At 58.0% G+C, this 18,121-nt stretch overlaps 1 protein-coding gene across 4 annotated transcripts in view; it reads right to left on the reverse strand.

Moving 5' to 3' along the window:
• The window catches only part of RGS3 (regulator of G protein signaling 3), a 77,132-nt gene that overhangs the window by 9,232 nt on the left and 49,779 nt on the right, over positions 1-18,121 (reverse strand). For all 4 annotated transcript variants that reach the window (XM_062011354.1, XM_062011348.1, XM_062011350.1 and 1 more), the window contains 2 exons: positions 17,724-17,846; positions 2,112-2,750 (listed from right to left, as the gene is read on the reverse strand). In XM_062011354.1, the coding sequence (XP_061867338.1) occupies positions 2,112-2,750; positions 17,724-17,846 (762 nt within the window). The remainder of the gene's footprint in view (positions 1-2,111; positions 2,751-17,723; positions 17,847-18,121) is intronic.

An 18,121-nucleotide genomic window follows, 5' to 3' on the forward strand; every position in this document is an offset into this window, starting at 1 on the left:
GAGTGCATCCCTTAGTGAGAGTGGCAGCCACATAGCTCAGAGGCTTTGGGAGTGCATCCCTTAGTGAGAGTGGCAGCCCCATAGCTCAGAGGCTTTGGGAGTGCATCCCTTAGTGAGAGTGGCAGCCCCATAGCTCAGAGGCTTTGGGAGTGCATCCCTTAGTGAGAGTGGCAGCCCCATAGCTCAGGGGCTTTGGGAATGCATCCCATGGTGAGAGTGGCAGCCCCATAGCTCAGAGGCTTTGGGAATGCATCCCTTAGTGAGAGTGGCAGCCCCATAGCTCAGGGGCTTTGGGAATGCATCCCATGGTGAGAGTGGCAGCCCCATAGCTCAGGGGCTTTGGGAATGCATCCCATGGTGAGAGTGGCAGCCCCATAGCTCAGAGGTTTTGTGAATGCATCCTTTAGCGAGTGAGAGCAGCAGCTGCTCCCAGCCAGCCCTGCAGCCAGCCCGGCCCCTCGGCCGCTGCTTCCCAGGAGGGCTGCCCGTGGGAACTCACAGCACAGCCCCCGCAGCCTCGGGGCTCGAGCCTTTGGACGCTTCCTTCCATTCTGCTGGCGGCTTTCCGGAGCTGCTGGGCGCTGAACAATGCGGCGCTGGCCGGGGCCGATCCCCTGCGCCTTTCCTGCCATTGTCCGCTCGGGCTCCGCCGAGCGCCGCGGCGGCTGCTCGAACCACCGGCTCCCCCGGCCCTGCGGAGGGAGGGAGGGCAGCAGGGAGGCAGCCTGGGCGGGATGGTGTTCAAAGGGCCAACAAGATGTTCCCTGAGGGGAGGGGGGAAGAAAACCACCCAGGATGCTGCGGCTCTGCCGGGGTGGGTATCGCTGGGGCTCTGCAGGGAGCTGGGCATCGCTGTCCTGCCTCAGAAACCTCAGCAGGTTTCATTGGAGTAGTCAAAAGGCACAGCCTGAATTGCTTTGCTGCCAGGGCTGTCAGGCATTGGAAGTCACCGACTGGAGGCACCGTCCCTGGAGGGGTTTCAGAGCTGGGTGGGTGATGCACTGAGGGCAGTGGGCTGGTGGGTGATGGGCTGGGACACAGGCTGCACTCCATGGGCTGGAAGGGCTCTGCCAGCCTGTGATTCTATGACAACAGTCAAGGTAAAAGTAGAGAGACAGATTCTGCTCTGGGGGCACTGGGAGAACCCCAGACCCCTGGGCTGCAGAGTGTGGCTGAGCCCCAAGCAGAGCTGCAGCTGCAGGGTCTCCTCTGCTCCACCTTTCTGCGTGGCAGGAGGATGGGCTATAGTGGCCAGTGCCAGGACAAGGGGTGATGGGCACAAGCTGCAACACAAATAGTTCCACTTAAGGAGCAAGTCCTTTGGTGCTGAGGTGAGGGAGCCCTGGCCCAGGCTGCCCAGGGAGGGTGTGGAGGCTCTTTCTCAGGAGGTTTCCAACCCCACCTGGACACGTTCCTGTGCCCCCTGAGCCAGGGGAACCTGCTTGAGCAGGGGCTGGGGCTGGAGCAGCTCTGCAGGGCCCTTCCAGCCCCCACCATGCTGGGATTCTATGAAATGGTCTCAAGTTGCCCCAGGGGAGGTTGAGGCTGGAGCTGAGGCAGAACTGTTTCCCTGAGAGGGGTGTCAGCCCTGTGCCAGGCTGCCCAGGGAGCTGGGGCAGTGCCCAGCCCTGGAGGGATCCCAAAGCCGTGGAGCTGAGGTGCTGAGGGCTGTGGGTCAGTGCTGGGCTGGGATTTAATGATCTTAAAGGTCTTTTCCAACCCAAATGAGTCTCTGATTCCAAGCTGCTTGTGCAAACTGCCACACACAGCTGGGAAGGTCTTGCTGTGCTGTACCTGCAGAAGACAGGGATGAGACAAGAGGAAAAGGGCTGAAGATGCCCCAGGGGAGGTTGAGGCTGGAGCTGAGGCAGAACTGTTTCCCTCAGAGGGTGTCAGCCCTGTGCCAGGCTGCCCAGGGAGCTGGGGCAGTGCCCAGCCCTGGAGGGATCCCAAAGCCGTGGAGCTGAGGTGCTGAGGCTGTGGGTCAGTGCTGGGCTGGGCAGGGTGAGGGGAAGGGTTAATACTCAACCAAACAGTTCTCTGACTCTCTGACCTTCACCCCAGGAGCTCCCCCATCAGCAGAGCCCAGCAGGAGCCGCTGCCTCACCTACCTTCCTGTGGCCTGCGAACAGCAGCGTCAGCTGGTGCACGGAGCCGCCGTTTCTGACCAGCTCCTTCTTGAGGGTCTTGGGGGAGGGCAGGGCCCAGTGGCCCTTGTTGCCCTGGCTGTCTGAGCAGTGCAGGGTGGTGTCAGAGGTGAAGCAGTGGCCCCTGGCCTCCTGCAGCAGGCTGCCCTCGCTGTGTGTGCGGCGCCGCAGGGAGCTCTGCACGCCCAGCGTGTACACGGGCTGACAGCCCGACGTCTCGATCATGCTGCTGCGCTTCACCTCGTTCCTCTCCAAGTAGTTCTCATCACTGTCCTCCTCCTCCTCCTCCTCCTCCTCATCCTCATCTTCCTCCTCGTCCTCGTCCTCGCCGTCCGTGCTGGTGCCCGCCGCGGCTGCCGCGCTCTGGCTGAAGGTGCTGTCGAGGCGCAGCTCGGGGATGATGAAGGCTGGCAGGGTGCTGGGTTGCTCTTCTCCTCTCTCAGTGGCCACCAGCTGCTTTTCTGTCAGGACAGGATCCTTTGTGGCTCCCAAAGCCTCCCAGGGCTCACCTGGAGCTGGTGCCTCTGCACCTGGAGGAGCTTCAGCTGCTTTCCTGTCCTCTGAGTGCATCTGCCCCGGCTTCTCAGCATCCGTCTCCAGCATCTGGCCACAAGAGAAGATAAAGAAGGATGAGGGCAGAGGCACCCCACATCTCTCACTGGACACCCTGGGGAGCCTTTCCATTCCCAACAGCCCAACCATAAGGCTGGCACTAATCTGTACAGCCCTACTAGTGCTCTGGTGGGGTGGGACAGCATCATCCCCACCTCAGGGTGATGGTGGTAGCTCACCCATCACTCTCACAGCCTTCAGTCCTGGTCCTGATCCCTGCAGCACTGAGTTCCCCCACCAGCAGCAAACTGTGGGCCAGCAGTGGGATGGACCATCCAATGCCACCTCCAGCAGCCAGCAGCACCAGCAGGTCTGGAGGAAACCAGAGGGTGAGTGGCTCAGCTCCAGCACAGTAGCATCATCCTCACCCAAAAGGCTTCACCGTCCCCCTGGGAGCTGCTGGAGGGTTCAGCCCTGCAGAGATCTTCCCCCAGCTCAGCAGAGTGACAGAGCAAAGCAGCAGCTCTGTCTGGCAGCTCCAGCACCACACAAACTGCAGAAGGGCTCTGGTTGTGGATTGCCTGAGCTCAGCCTGCCTGTGGCCACTGCAAAACCACAACTGCTCCTGTCTTTTGGTGGTTGAAGACTCTGGGGCTGTTTTATGGTAGCTTTTCTCTGCAGCTGGGAAAGGCTTGAGCAAGCTCTGCCCTTTCAAAGGGAAAAGCCAGGAGTAGCCCAAGGGAAAAACCCTCCAAGGTTCTTTCATGAGCAGGGGACCCTGTGATGAGCCTCCCTGCCACAGCTGCTTCTCTCTTCCATATGACTTTCCCTTTGCAGAGCCTGTCCAAGCCAAAGGGGTACAAAAGACCAAAGCAGAGAAAAATCCTCCCTGTGGGAAGCATTTCTCACCCACACAGACCCTGCAGGGCTGGGACAGGGGTGATTGTTCAGGACCAGCCCTGAGCAACAAGTTACACAGAAACCATCACTGTGTCCCCAGTTAAGATCCAAGCTTCCTCACAAGCCCAATGGCAACCAGCAAGTTAACAAAGCCAAAGTGTCAATTAGGTCAACTTCAGCTTCCAAAAGAGCAGCAGCCCTGGGAATCAGCCCATCCAGCTCCACACCCACTGGGAAGAAGCCCCCACAGAGCAGACAGAGGCTGCATCTTGTGCTGGTCCCAGCTGATGACAACAGACCCCTCAAGCCACTCCTGGGACAGCCAACTTGCTGCTAACGATTGTAACCCACTGCTGGCTGTCACCAGGGAGCTGTGTGCAGATGACAGGCTGCAAAAAGCTGCTGTCACCCCCAGCAAATACCCTGGAGGTGTTTAAACCCCAACAGGCACCTACTCTGCAAAGGGAGGGTGCAGAGACCACACCAGCAGCTGGGCAGCAGGCAGAGGAGCTCAAAGCCACAGCTGCCTGTGCCTCACAGAGTCACAGTATCTCAAGGGCTGGAAGGGAGCTGCAAAGCTCATCCAGTGCAGCCCCCCTGCCAGAGCAGCACCACCCAGAGCAGGGCACACAGGGACTCATCCAGCTGGGTTGGGATGTCTCCAGAGAAGGAGCCTCCACAGCCCATCTGGGCAGCCCCTGCCAGGGCTCCCTCACCTCAACAGGGAACAAATTCTGCCTTGTGCTGCTTTGGAACCTCTTCTGTTGCAGCTTGTGCCTGTTGCCCCTTGTCCTGTCATTGGCCATCCCTGAGCACAGCCTGGCTCCAGCCTCCTCACACCCACCCTTGATGTGTCTGTAACATGACTGAGTTCACCCCTCAGGCTCCTCTTCTCCAAGCTGCAGAGCCCCAGCTCCCTCAGCCTTCCATCACAAGGGAGATGCTCTACTCCAGCATCTCTGTGGCCCTGCCCTGAGCTCTCTCCTGCTGCACAAAGCTGATTTGGGCCAGCATGGACAGTGGTGTGACCAAGTTTCCTTCACACCATCCTCACAGCCAAGGGGCTGCAGGAGGAGGCAGCAGAGGCAGGGAGTGCTGATGCCATCTCATCAGGGAGGTGCTGCCCTTCCACCTCAAGGACTCACCCAAAAATACCCCATGGTCTCGCTGCAGTGTGGGTCCCCCTCCCTTGGCCAGCAGCAGTAGCTCAGGAGCCAGTGGCCAACACCTGGATCTCCCCATCCTCAACATCTGTGTCTCCCTGGCCTCAACACATTGGTCTTCCCATTCTCAAAGTCTGGGTTTCCCTGTCCTGAGCTGGGAAGGTCCAGGGCTCTGCTGCCTCCTCCCTGCAGCCCCTCACACTTCATTCTTTCAGTTCCTATCTCAGACTAAGTGGCCAAAGCCACCTGTCCCAAGAAGGGGAAGAAGAGAGAGCTGCCTCCAGGCCCCAGGATGGCTATGAGAGGAACCAGGCTGAGACCAGGAGTCTCTAATATCCATTTCCCCATTGAACAAGCCTCAGCACTCCCCCAAAAAGCCAAACATTGCCCTGCCTGCTCCAGCATCCTCAGCCTTTTGGATCTGCAACCCACTGCCTGGACTCCTTCTACCTTTAGGCATCCCTAAATGATTCAGAAGCTTTCTTGAAGCCAAAAATGGGGGAGAACTGCTGCAAATGCTCTGCTGCTCTCTCTGTAACCTGACCAGGTTCTTCCTAGTTGCTGCTGACAACTTGAACTGTTGTTGTTTGCCAGGAGAGCAAATTTCAGCCCCCAGCTGTGGGTTTGTCAGAGTGGCCACAACTTCTCCAGCATTTCTGTGAGTGCTGTGCCCTTTCTGCTGGCCCATGGCTGGGACTTTCAGCTGGGAAACACCAGCCTGCCCTGGCCTTCCCCTGCTGCTGCCAGCTCCCACGCTGCCACAAGTGCCATGAGATGTGCCATTCCCTTCAGTCCCCAGCTCTAGGAGCTCAGGGATTATTTTCCTTTGAAAGCTCTCAGCTTCTTAGTTCAAAACCTCTGCCACTGTGGCTCAAGCAGCTCCTGGGAACAAGAGAACTGAATTCAGCCTTTCCAGGCTCCTGCTGTGGATGCTCAGGTTGCACCATGCACATCTTTCTCTTGTGGTAATACTGGGGAAAAGGAGGCTAAAGGAGCTCAGGAGGATTGCCCTGCACTCAGCAGCTCCTCAGCCAAAATCAGGGTGGGGGAAAGCAGGAAGGGCCTTGCAGGTAACAGATTGTTGGACACTGAGATGAGCAGGAGAGTGAAGGATCATCTGTTCCAACTGCACACTCACCCAGAGGGGAGTTAATGGAGCTCCAAGATCCTGCTGTCAGAGCTGCCCTCATGGGCTGTCCCCACACCATGGCAGCCCCATGGAGGAATATCTCTGGCTCTTATTAGAGAACCACAGACTGGTGGGGGCTGGAAGGGACCTTTGCAGCTCATCCAGCCCCAGCCTCTGCTAGGGAAGGTTCCCCTGGCTCAGGGGGCACAGGAACGTGTCCAGGTGGGGTTGGAAACCTCCTGAGCAGGAGCCTCCACACCCTCCCTGGGCAGCCTGGGCCAGGGCTCCCTCAGCTCAGCACCAAAGGACTTGCTCCTGGTGTTCCAGGGGAACTGTTTGTGTTGCAGCTTGTGCCCATCACCCCTTGTCCTGGCACTGGATACCAGAGGCAGAAGTGCTGCCTCATCCTCCTGACACCCACCCTTGAGACATTTGTGACAACGACTCTTGCTGCCCTTAAATCCACCTTTACTCAAAGGTGCTTCACAAAAGGCATCTTTTGACTGCATGGGAATGTGAGCAGGTTCCTCTCCAGGGGGATTTTGGGGAGGATGCAGCCAGCTTCACTCCTGGTACTGTGTCCCCTGTGTGGAGGTACCATCCTTCCCCAGGGCACATGGGATGTGGGGAAAGCAGCACCTACACCACCCAGGGAAACACTGATGGCTCCAAAACAGGTTTCTCCTAAAGTGGAAGGGAAAAACCCATGACAATTTCAGTTCCCTAGCATGGGACAAACTGTGCCCACAGCCATCACATCAGAAACTCCCAAGTGGCTCTGTGAAACTCTACCCAAACCATGGACCATGAGCACCTCGAGGCTTCAAAAGTGACACTAAGAACCAAGTGAGGACATGGCTAGAGGCAGCAGCAGCCAATACACAGCACAGGGCTGAGAGGAAGAACCCAAAGCCAGAAAGACAAGGCAGAACCACTGAAACCTCAGACATTTTTCATGGGAGTCATTTGGAAAGTGCTCATGAGGAGCATCCCCTGAGCAGCTCTGCTCCTTGTACCCCCTGAGCCACAGAGGCTCTGCAGGGCTGGCCAGAGCCCAGGGTCACTCACAGCAGGGTTTTCTGCTCACTCCCTGCTTCTTTACTCAGTCTATGAAGAGTGGATACAACTAGTGTAACAGCAGGAGCAAATGTGGATGTACAAAGCCAAAGAGCAGGATCTGCCAGTGTGCTGTATGGCTGTATGTCTCTGATGAGATACCTGTGGGGGTGTGAATGTCTGCATCACCCTAAAAACCCTGGGCTTGAAATGCCTCAGAGCCCTGGAAGGAGATGTCCTTGTGGGAGGGAACAAGCCTGTGTGAGCAGCCTGCACTAATCCCATCAGTGTCATCCCCAATTGATGGCTCTGCCAAAGGGGCCTGCCCAGGGTGAGGAGGAGCCAGTGCTTCATGCAGGGCAGCAGCCTTGCCCATGGCACAGAGCTGGGCTGCAGGTGAGGCTTGCACCCATGGCACAGAGCTGGGCTGCAGGTGAGGCTTGCACCCAGTGTTGCAGTGTCAGCAGCCCCAGGACAAAGCCTCCCCACACCATGGAACCTGAGCCCAGCAGCCAGAGCTCCCTGAGCAGTGTGATGCCACAGCCCCAGCTCCAGAGCACAAGCTGTCCCCAGCCCTGTGGCCTCTGCCCAGGCTGTGAGCACACACACAGCTCTGATTTCAGTGGTGAGGGCTGAGTTTGCTGGTTGGTGCCCAGTATGTGTAAATGGAGGGGATCTAAAGGGTCCTGGAGCAGAAAGCCCAGCTAATGGGCTCACTGTAACGCTGCTCCTGCAGCAAGCTACATGAGCCAAGGGAACCTCAGAAGGGAACCTCCCTGTGACTACAAATGTCACTTTGCTCCCCCCAGATCCTGCCCATCACCAGCCCTTCCAGCCCAACCTGGTGGCAAAGGGAGCTGAGCAGGAGCCTTCCCCAGCAGCAGCCCAGCACACGGGGTCCAGCACCAAGAGCAGAGCAGATGCCTTTGATCTAAAGGCCAGCAGCAGTGCTGACAGCACTGTGCTCCTTCCTCACCCTGCCCCAGCCCCCAGCTTGCCATCTCTGCAAGCAAAACCTACCAGCTGTGGGCTCTCAGCTCGTGGCAGCCACATCCACAGGCCCAAGCGAGCAGCAGCCCCAGCATGTTACTGATGTCAGTGTCTGCCAGATGCTGCTCCCTCTGCTACTGACAGCTCTGCTGGCAGTGCCCTGAGGGATTATCAGCAGCTGATGAAGGTGGATGGCTGCTGTGCCCTGAGGAGGAGCTCTGCATCACCCTGGAACCTGCTGCATTCCCTTTTGCAGCTCTCCTCCTTTGCAGCCCTGTCCTGCCCCTGAGCAACACCAGGCACACACTGATTCCTGCCTGATGACATTCACAGCTGGGGGTTTTTCCCCAACTGCTTCCTATGGGAAAGGGACAGCTCTGAAGTTGGAAAGCTCTGCAGAGTGGTGCTTTGCCCCCTGCACTGCAATCCCTTATGAGCAGCTCTACCCAAATGGGCAAGGACAGGGAGAAAAATGCAGAGAGTGGATGGGCTCCCTCTCCTCTCCTCTCCTCTCCTCTCCTCTCCTCTCCTCTCCTCTCCTCTCCTCTCCTCTCCTCTCCTCTCCTCTCCTCTCCTCTCCTCTCCTCTCCTCTCCTCTCCTCTCCTCTCCTCTGCTGGGAAGCCAGGTGCCTTGGCTGGACATCTCTGCTCCTGGTATGATGCTTTATTGATCAAAGCAGGTAAGCTGCCCTGATGGCTACAGAGAGCACAGCAGGGTGTGTGTGCACAGCCACTGTCACAGCCATTTGCCAGTAGTCATCTGCACCATGGCCACTGCACACTGATGGGTGCCCCCTGCCATGGTGACATGCTGTGCTCAGCTCTCTTCCAGCACAGACCTTGGGCACATGTGTCCCTTTGTTCCCATGAAGCCACAGGCTCAGGGATGCTCCTGGACAGAGCAGGAGAAATAATCATAGAATCATAGAATGATGGGGCTGGAAGGACCCTGCAGAGCTGCTCCAGCCCAGCCCCTGTTAAAGCAGGTTCCCCTGGCTCAGGGGGCACAGGAACGTGTCCAGGTGGGGTTGGAAACCTCCTGAGCAGGAGCCTCCACACCCTCCCTGGGCAGCCTGGGCCAGGGCTCAGCTCAGCACCAAAGGACTTGCTCCTGGTGTTTAAGGGGAACTGTTTGTGTTGCAGCTTGTCCCTGTTAGCACTGGCCACCACAGAACAGAGACTGGCCCCATCCTCCTGACACCCACTGTTCAGGGATTTGTCAGCACTGATGAGCTCCCCCATCAGCCTTCTCTTCTCCAGGCTGAGCAGCCCCAGGTCCCACAGCCTTTCCTCACAAGGAAGATGCTCCAGTCCCCTCAGCATCTTGCTGGCCCTGCACTGGCCTCTCTCCAGCACTTCCCTGTCCCTCTGGAGCTGGGGAGCCCAGCACTGGCCCCAGGACTCCAGATGAGGCCTCAGCAGGGCAGAGCAGAGGGGCAGCACAACCTCCCTGGCCCTGCTGCCCACACTCTTCTTAACACACTCCAGAATGCCATTGACAGTTGCCCAAATCAGAGCCATTTGGGCCCAGGAGCATTGCAGCTGTGTGGATGGTGCCAGCCCTGCCTGGCACAGGCAGTGTCCCCCCCTTCACAGGCAGCTCTGAGCCAAAGCACCTCCAGCAAACCACAGCAGCAACAGCTTCAACCACTCAGCTGGTGCCTTTGACCCCCTGCAGGAAAATGATCTCAACACCACCCAACTCCCCCTGGGCTGTTGGCACAGCTCCTGCCAGCCCTTCATGAGAAACAGAGGCTCAAGGGTTTCCAGTGCCTCTGGCCATGCTGGAATGGTGCCCCTGCCACAGTTCAGGGGCATGCAGGAGGGATCAGCAGTGCTGGGGGAACATCACACAGTGCCAGAGGAGCAGGAGCTGCTGTTTGCCTGAGGGACAGAGCTGCTTTCCTAATGGCTTCAGAGCCTAAGTAAGCAAATGAACAAATAAAGCAGAGCTGCAGCTCTCAGCTGCCCCATCTGCTCCCCCTGAACTCCCCCTGGCACTGCCTTGGGACTGGCACTGCCTGGGGCTGGCAGCCCCCAGCACTCAGAGCCAGGAGGGATGGACACTGAGCTGGATGGAGCCAGGGCTTGGTGCTGGGGTAGATGTTAAGAGCCCAACCCCACAACCCTGCACCTCATCCAGCCCCACCTGAGCAGCCAGGTGAACCCTGGGCTCTGTGCTTAGTCCTGGGAGCCAACAGATGTACAAGAAGGGAATGATGAGGTGAAAGATCAGCCCCAGGATACCCCAGCACTCATCCACATCACTTGTGCTGCAGGGATTACCAGCCAGGCCACTGCATAAAGAGGTTAAATTCATAAAGGGGCATTGAGACATGCCCTGAAGCCTCACAGGGAGCTGCAAACCAACCCCTCTCCCCATGACTTCGATGCCCCTGCTGCAGCCAGGGCTTGTTCCCATGAAAAAGGGGTTCCAAACCCACCAAGAATGCAGCTCAGGATGGATCAAACCAGGACACTTCAAATTGAATCTCTTCCTCTTATGCCTGCAGCACATCTACTGCCAGCCCTGCAGCTCCTGAACTGAAGCCAACACACACTGTCCTTCTGGCTTAGCAGATGCCAAGGGTGAGATCCACAGGCCACCAGCACGGACTCCAGGGTCACCTTTGCTCTGATGGCACAGGGCCCTATGGCAGGGACAGTTTCCTCCAGCTGCTGAGGTGGATGGAGCCTGAGTGGCAGGGGAACAGTGTCTGAGGTCCCACAGCCTCCCAAACCCGGGCTCTCCTCACTAATGGGTGTTTGCAGCCCAGGGCTGTGCTCCTTGGCCTGGAACAACACACTTACTTGCTTGACTTTTGTGACCTGGCTCCCAAGCACTGTCAGGTGATGCTTTAACCCTTATTGGAGCAGAATAAAACCTCAGGTTTCTCTTGAGCTGGCTGGGAGGTGCTGGGAGGGTGTGTGGCTGGGGCAGACTGTCCCCCTGGGTGATGGGCTGCAGCCTCCCACCAGCCCCTCACGTTGGTGTTGTGGAGGAAAAGCAGGCTCTGAGGAAGCTCTGGGTATCCTGCACCCTTGGCCATGGCCTGCCTGGTTTGCCCCAGTGCAGCAGGACCCTCAGGAGCAGAGCTGGCACGGGCAGGACAGGATTTGGGGCCAAAAACACAGACAGAAGGTGCAAATTCCACCTTTCCTTCCCCACCCAACAGCCAGTTGTGCTCTGACTACACTCCAGCTGAATGCAGCCCCTGCATGCTGGATCACAGAGAGGTTCAGCCCATTTGTCCCCAGCCCAAGTGCTCGTCAGGGCCATCCCCACGCCAGGGGCCCCTGGCAGTGCCAGCTCAAGGGTGTTCACAGCCACCACCCAGACGGGACAGCAGCCAGTGCAGAGAAAGGGTGTCGCTGCAGGCAGCGAGGTGTGAGGCACCAGGCAGTGCAGAGGGACTGGGGGTGCCTGGGGCACAGCAGGGTGTGGGGGTGAGGAAGAGGAGGCAGGGCACGGGTCAGGACCTCAGGCTCATCCTTCCCCAGGCTCGGGGCCGCTGTGGAGGGAGCACAGGCACGGCACAGCCCTCCCCAAGCCTCCCCAGCCCAGCCCTGCTTTCAATCACCCCTCATTACACACTGTTTGCTCTTGTTGACAGCACATTTACTTGCACTTGTCAAGCTGCAAAGAGTGAGAGAAAGAGCCCTGCCCCTTCCTGAGCTGAGGAAGGGCCGGGAAGGGGCCGGCTGAGCCTTCCCAGCACCCGAGCCAGCGCTGCCAGGAAGGGAGACAGGGTGCAGGATGAGTCCAGGCCTGCTCACACCGTAGCAGCCACAGGAGAGAGACTGGTGGGCAGGCTGGGAAAGGTGCTGAGGATCCACCACCTGCCATGGGAAAGCAAAGGGAGCGTCCATCGTGGACCCCCGAGGCCCAAAGTCCAGCACCACAAAGGGTCGGCGATTGGCTGGCTTAAGGCCAAGCTACATGTGTGAGCCACAGGCAGCCATCCTCTCCGAGGGAAGCTCAGGTCACGGAGTCAGAAGGAACAGTAATCAGCCATTCTGAGTGTGGAAGACACAAAGAAACAAGCAGTGAGAATGGGGATGGTGGCAGCAGGGTCCTGATGAGCAGGGTGGCCTGTGCCACTCGTCTTTGCCCTGGCAGCCCAAGCAGCTGGAGCAGCTCCAGCCCCTGGCACCTCACCCTCAGCCCTGCTCTGCAGTTTGGCATCTCCTCCATCCTGGTAATGCAATCCTGGCTGCAGCAGGGCAGCAGGGTGGGGTAGAGGCAGCAGGGCAGGGTTAGAGGCAGCAGGGCTGGGGTAGAGGCAGCAGGGGTAGAGGCAGCAGGGCAGGGTTAGAGGCAGCAGGGGTAGAGGCAGCAGGGCAGGGTTAGAGGCAGCAGGGCAGGGTTAGAGGCATCAGGGGTAGAGGCAGCAGGGCAGGGTTAGAGGCAGCAGGGGTAGAGGCAGCAGGGCAGGGTTAAAGGCAGCAGTGAAGAGTTACAGGCAGCAGGGCAGGGTTAGAGACAGCAGGGCAGGGTTAAAGGCAGCAGGGCACGGTTAGAGGCAGCAGGGCAGGGTTAGAGGCAGCAGGGCAGGGTTAAAGGCAGCAGGGCAGAGTTAAAGGCAGCAGGGCAGAGTTAAAGGCAGCAGGGCAGGGTTAAAGTCAGCAGGGCAGGGTTAGAGGCAGCAGGGCAGGGTTAGAGACAGCAGGGCATGGTTAGAGGCAGCAGGGCAGGGTTAGAGGCAGCAGGGCAGGGTTAGAGGCAGCAGTGAAGGGTTAGAGGCAGCAGGGCAGGGTTAGAGGCAGCAGGGCAGGGTTAAAGGCAGCAGGGCAGGGTTAGAGGCAGCAGTGTAGAGTTAGAGGCAGCAGGGCAGGGTTAGAGGCAGCAGGGGAGGGTTAGAGGCAGCAGGGCAGGGTTAGAGGCAGCAGTGAAGGGTTAGAGGCAGCAGTGGAGAGTTAAAGGCAGCAGGGCAGGGTTAAAGGCAGCAGGGCAGGGTTAAAGACAGCAGGGCTGGGGTAGAGGCAGCAGGGTTAGAGGCAGCAGGGCAGGGTTAGAGAAAGCAGGGTTAGAGGCAGCTGTGAAGGGTTAGAGGCAGCAGGGCAGAGTTAAAGGCAGCAGGGCAGGGTTAGAGGCAGCAGGGCACGGTTAGAGGCAACAGTGGAGAGTTAAAGGCAGCAGGGCAGGGTTAAAGGCAGCAGGGCAGGGTTAGAGGCAACAGTGGAGAGTTAAAGGCAGCAGGGCAGGGTTAAAGGCAGCAGGGCAGGGTTAGAGGCAGCAGGGCAGGGTTAGAGAAAGCAGGGTTAGAGGCAGCTGTGAAGGGTTAGAGGCAGCAGTGGAGAGTTAAAGGCAGCAGGGCAGGGTTAGAGGCAGCAGGGCAGGGTTAGAGGCAACAGTGGAGAGTTAAAGGCAGCAGGGCAGGGTTAAAGGCAGCAGGGCACGGTTAGAGGCAACAGTGGAGAGTTAAAGGCAGCAGGGCAGGGTTAAAGGCAGCAGGGCAGGGTTAAAGGCAGCAGGGCAGGGTTAGAGGCAGCAGGGCAGGGTTAGAGGCAGCAGGGCAGGGTTAGAGAAAGCAGGGTTAGAGGCAGCTGTGAAGGGTTAGAGGCAGCAGTGGAGAGTTAAAGGCAGCAGGGCAGGGTTAGAGGCAGCAGGGCAGGGTTAGAGGCAGCAGGGCAGGGTTAGAGAAAGCAGGGTTAGAGGCAGCTGTGAAGGGTTAGAGGCAGCAGTGGAGAGTTAAAGGCAGCAGGGCAGGGTTAGAGGCAGCAGGGCAGGGTTAGAGGCAGCAGGGGAGGGTTAGAGGCAGCAGGGCAGGGTTAGAGGCAGCAGGGCAGGGTTAGAGGCAACAGTGGAGAGTTAAAGGCAGCAGGGCAGGGTTAAAGGCAGCAGGGCAGGGTTAGAGGCAGCAGGGCACGGTTAGAGGCAGCAGGGCAGGGTTAGAGGCAGCAGGGCAGGGTTAGAGGCAGCAGGGCAGGGTTAGAGAAAGCAGGGTTAGAGGCAGCTGTGAAGGGTTAGAGGCAGCAGTGGAGAGTTAAAGGCAGCAGGGCAGGGTTAGAGGCAGCAGGGCAGGGTTAGAGGCAGCAGGGGAGGGTTAGAGGCAGCAGGGCAGGGTTAGAGGCAGCAGGGCAGGGTTAGAGGCAACAGTGGAGAGTTAAAGGCAGCAGGGCAGGGTTAAAGGCAGCAGGGCAGGGTTAGAGGCAGCAGGGCACGGTTAGAGGCAGCAGTACTGTGCTCGGCCTGTCTTGGCTCAGGCTAATGCCATTAATTGTCAAAGCTGCTCTGCTGTAATCACATTGCTGCTGCTGCTGTGGCTCCTCACAGCCCCAGCCTGCCTCCAGGCTCCATGCCTCCCCTGTTTGGGGATGTTTGTCACCCAGCAGGCTCACGCTGGTGATGGGTTTTACTGATCCAAGGGGCAGGGAGCAGCCTCCTGGGGCAGAGCTTCGAGGATGAGAGTGGGGAAGGCTCTGCAGATGGAGCAAATAGCTACAGGACAGCTCCTGTGACCTGCTGCAGCTGGCAGGATGGGCTCATCACTCAGCAAAGTTCAGCCAAGGCTTACAGTGGCAGCAGAGAAGCCACTGAAGTCCCAGTTCCTAGTTGATCTCATTAATGTACAAATCCATGAAGGGTGGGTGTGAGGAGGCTGGAGCCAGGCTGTGCTCAGGGATGCCAATGACAGGACAAGGGGCAACGGGCACAAGCTGGAACAGAAGAGGTGCCAAAGCAGCACAAGGAAGAATTTGTTCCCTGTTGAGGTGAGGGAGCCCTGGCAGGGGCTGCCCAGATGGGCTGTGGAGGCTCCTTCTCTGGAGACATCCCAACCCAGCTGGATGAGTCCCTGTGTGCCCTGCTCTAGGTGGTGCTGCTCTGGCAGGGGGTTGCACTGGATGAGCTTTGCAGCTCCCTTCCAGCCCTTCAGATTCTGTGATTGTGTGATTCTCATGTCTCCTGGACAACAGGACCACACTGACAGCCACAGACATCCCTAGAGCTTCTGCAGGGACTGTGTCAGGAGAAGCCCATGGGAGCAAGGCTGGATCAGCACAGCTGTATCCCTCACAGCTTTCTCTCCCTGCAGCTCCAGAAGTGGATGCTCCATGCACTGGAATCTCCCAGAAACCAGCAGCTTTGCTCTAAAACCAGCTGCTCTGAAAGCAGCAGCTGTGTCAACCCAGGCCCCAGCCAGGGTGCATCCTCCAGGCTTGAGAGCATCCTCCCAGGAGGCAGTGACAGCTCTGCAGAGCCACAGCCCTGAGCCAGGAGGACTTTCCTGCCCTTAGTGCTGGAGGCACAGCTCAGGGGGCCTTCAAATACAAGAGGTGCCATTGCAAAGCCCCAAATTTACCTGATTTCCCACAGCTCCATAAAGCTGGCACCATGCAACTTTCCTCCCTTGGTTTGGCCAGTCCAGCCCCCCCTCTCCAGATGTGCCCATCCTGCTGGGCACCCCCTGTTCTGGGCAGGATTGAGGGACAGCATTACCAGCAGCATTACCATGCTGAAGGGAGAGCCCTTCCCAGCTCACTCACCAACAGGCCAGTGGCAGAGGCTGCTGAGGAGCTGCCCTCTGCTCAGACAGTGTCCCTTTATCCAGCTGCAGTGCACAGCTGGCACATGGCACATCTCTGCCTGGCACTGAGGCAGTGCCAGCCCGGTGCCCGTGTCCCCACAGCAGTGGGATGAGCTGCCTCATGCCAAGTTGGAGCAGTTTTGAAGGCTTTGCAAATCAGATTCCTGTTTGGAGCAGAAATCAGCCATGACAAAGCTGATATTTCCAGCTTCATTTGTCTGTTCACAGAGCACAGACACTGTTCTGTTTCCTTAAATAGCCTTAGTATCAAATAACTTGTAAGCAACAAGCAGAGCTAATGGATCACTTCTCCCTAGCAAAAAGTGACTGATTTCCCCAGCTCCTGCCTCCCTGTGTACCAGCATCCCCAGAGATGTCTGCCCTGACAAAGCAGCCAGGGTGCAGTGGTCAGAGCAGCCTCAACTGCAGCTCTCCCTGCACTGAATGAGCACTCCTGGCTCCTCACACAGGGCTGCTCTGCCTCCCCCACACTGTTCCTTCTTGCACTTCAGGGTCAGGTTTGACTTAAAATTACATCCTGGCCAGCTGAGACCTTGCTGGGATGGGAAATGGTGCTATGAACTCAATGAAGTGCCTGGTGGTTGCTCATTTTCTCCTTCCTGGCCCCAAACCCCACCAGTGGGATTCCCATCAGCTTTGGCAAGCTGAGCCAAAACCTCCTTGTCACAACCTTGGAAGGGCTGTGCTAGCTCTCCACTGCACCCAGGGAGCATCCTCTTGGCTCCTGAGGCACAGAAAAGCCTTACTAAGGTTCTTTGCTCTGAGCCACAGGGGCTTGTGAGCCTAACAGAGCCCAAATCCCTGCCCTCAACACCAAGTGTGGGGTGGGGAAGGTCAACAGCAACATCACATCAAAACCCAAATGGTCCCAGGGCACGTGTGGTAATGCAGAGCCACCCACATCCCTCCTTTTTGGATCTCTTTGAGAGGCTCAGGTTTGAACATATCCCAGCACAGCTTCACCCCAGAGGAACCCCCAGCCTGTGGGTGGATGGCAGCCAGCCCCATCACATGCATCCTCCCAGGCTGAGCTGCCTGGGACCCCCTGCACTGTGTGATGCCAGGAAGAAGCATCACAGGAAACAAGAGACACTGGCAGAGTCTTGTCACCTCATTGAATTATCTGCCCTGGGCTATTTGTATTTCTGGAGGCTGGGTTGGTAACTAGGTTCTCAGGCTCTGTTTGTTGTTGCTATTTTAGTATGCCTGAAACGTGCAGGAGAAGGAATCTGGAGGCTCTGACTCCTGCAGAGATGTCTGTGCTGCCCCAGTTTGGGACACTGTGAGAGCAGGAGCCACATCACCCTGCCTCTGGGCTTGAGCTGCCCCCACCTCTGCCCACCCTCCTGGGTGAACCAGAGCAGCCTCTGACCAAGGCTGTGCCCACACATCACCCAGGGCAGGAGCTGCTCCACCACCACCATCAAGGGGAGGGATGGGGCTGGTTTCACCCCCCATATCCCCATCTGCCTCAAGCAAAGCCCTTCAAATGTTCATCACTCTGTGTTTCTCTTCTCACAGAGCGAGTGGGTCACCCACCTACAGCCCAAAGCCAGTCCCTGGGGGCTGAGTTGGCTCCAGCAGAGACTGGCAGCATCCCAGCCAGCTTGGAGGTGGCAGCCCCAGCCCCAGCCCCAGCAGCAGGAGCTGTGCAGGGCAGTGCCTGACAGTGCTTCCAACCTGCTCCAAACACATATCTCTTGCCAGTGCTGCTGAGCTAATACTCTCAGGCCAAGCTGAAGCTCTTCAGTGAGGGGAAAGTGCTGATGCTGCCTTGCTAGGGATGAAAAGCACTCCTCAAACGACCTCGCTGTGCTCTGGGGTCCAGAGCAAACGCTTGAGCCCATCCGAGTGCACAGAAGGGGCAAATCTCTGCACCACTACTCCCATGAGCCTCAGCCTTTTACTCAGCACCCAGCCTGACCCTCTCCCTCTGCACTCAGCCCTGCCCTACAGCCTCAGCTGTCCAAATACAGATGCTGGGAGGTGTCAGATGCAGCCTGCTCGTCGGAGCCTGCTTCCATTGGGGTCAGCACATGCAATAGCTGCTTCCCTGAGCAGGGTGGGAAAATGCAGATGCAGCAAACTGCCTCCTCACCTGGCTAAAAAAAAGCCCTCCCCTAAGCACCCTCAGCCTCCAGAGCAGCTCAGCTGGCAGGAGCATCATCACAGCAAAGTCCCCAGCACCAGCAAGAGCCTAAGAAAGGTTTCCCCAGCTCCCGTGTGGGTCTCTTACCTTGTTGTCCGTGGGTGCCGAGGCTGGATGTTGCTGCTTGGTGATGTTCTCAGCCAGACACCAGCAGATCCTCTTCTTCTGCTCCTGGGAGTAAGCCTCCAAACTTAATAAGCACTCTGACTTCTGACGTAAAGGAAACACAGGCAGAGGGAAGGTCATTAGCTGCTCTGTGTGCAAACTCCTGGCTTCCAACGCCAACGGGAGTGGGGCAGGGACAGCTCACAGCCCCTGTCCTGCAGCCTGGGCATGAGAAAGCACAGCAGCCAGCAAAATCAGCTCCCCAGTGGGCATAGAGAGAGGTTTGAAAGGCTGCTGTGGTGGTGTGAAGGGGAGCTGAGTGGTAAACACAGGCAGAGCAGGAGCGATCCTGTGGCACCGCAGTGCAAATGGGGCTGCTG

Source organism: Colius striatus, chromosome 19 (genome assembly GCF_028858725.1).
Source record: "Colius striatus isolate bColStr4 chromosome 19, bColStr4.1.hap1, whole genome shotgun sequence".
NCBI lineage: Eukaryota > Metazoa > Chordata > Aves > Coliiformes > Coliidae > Colius > Colius striatus.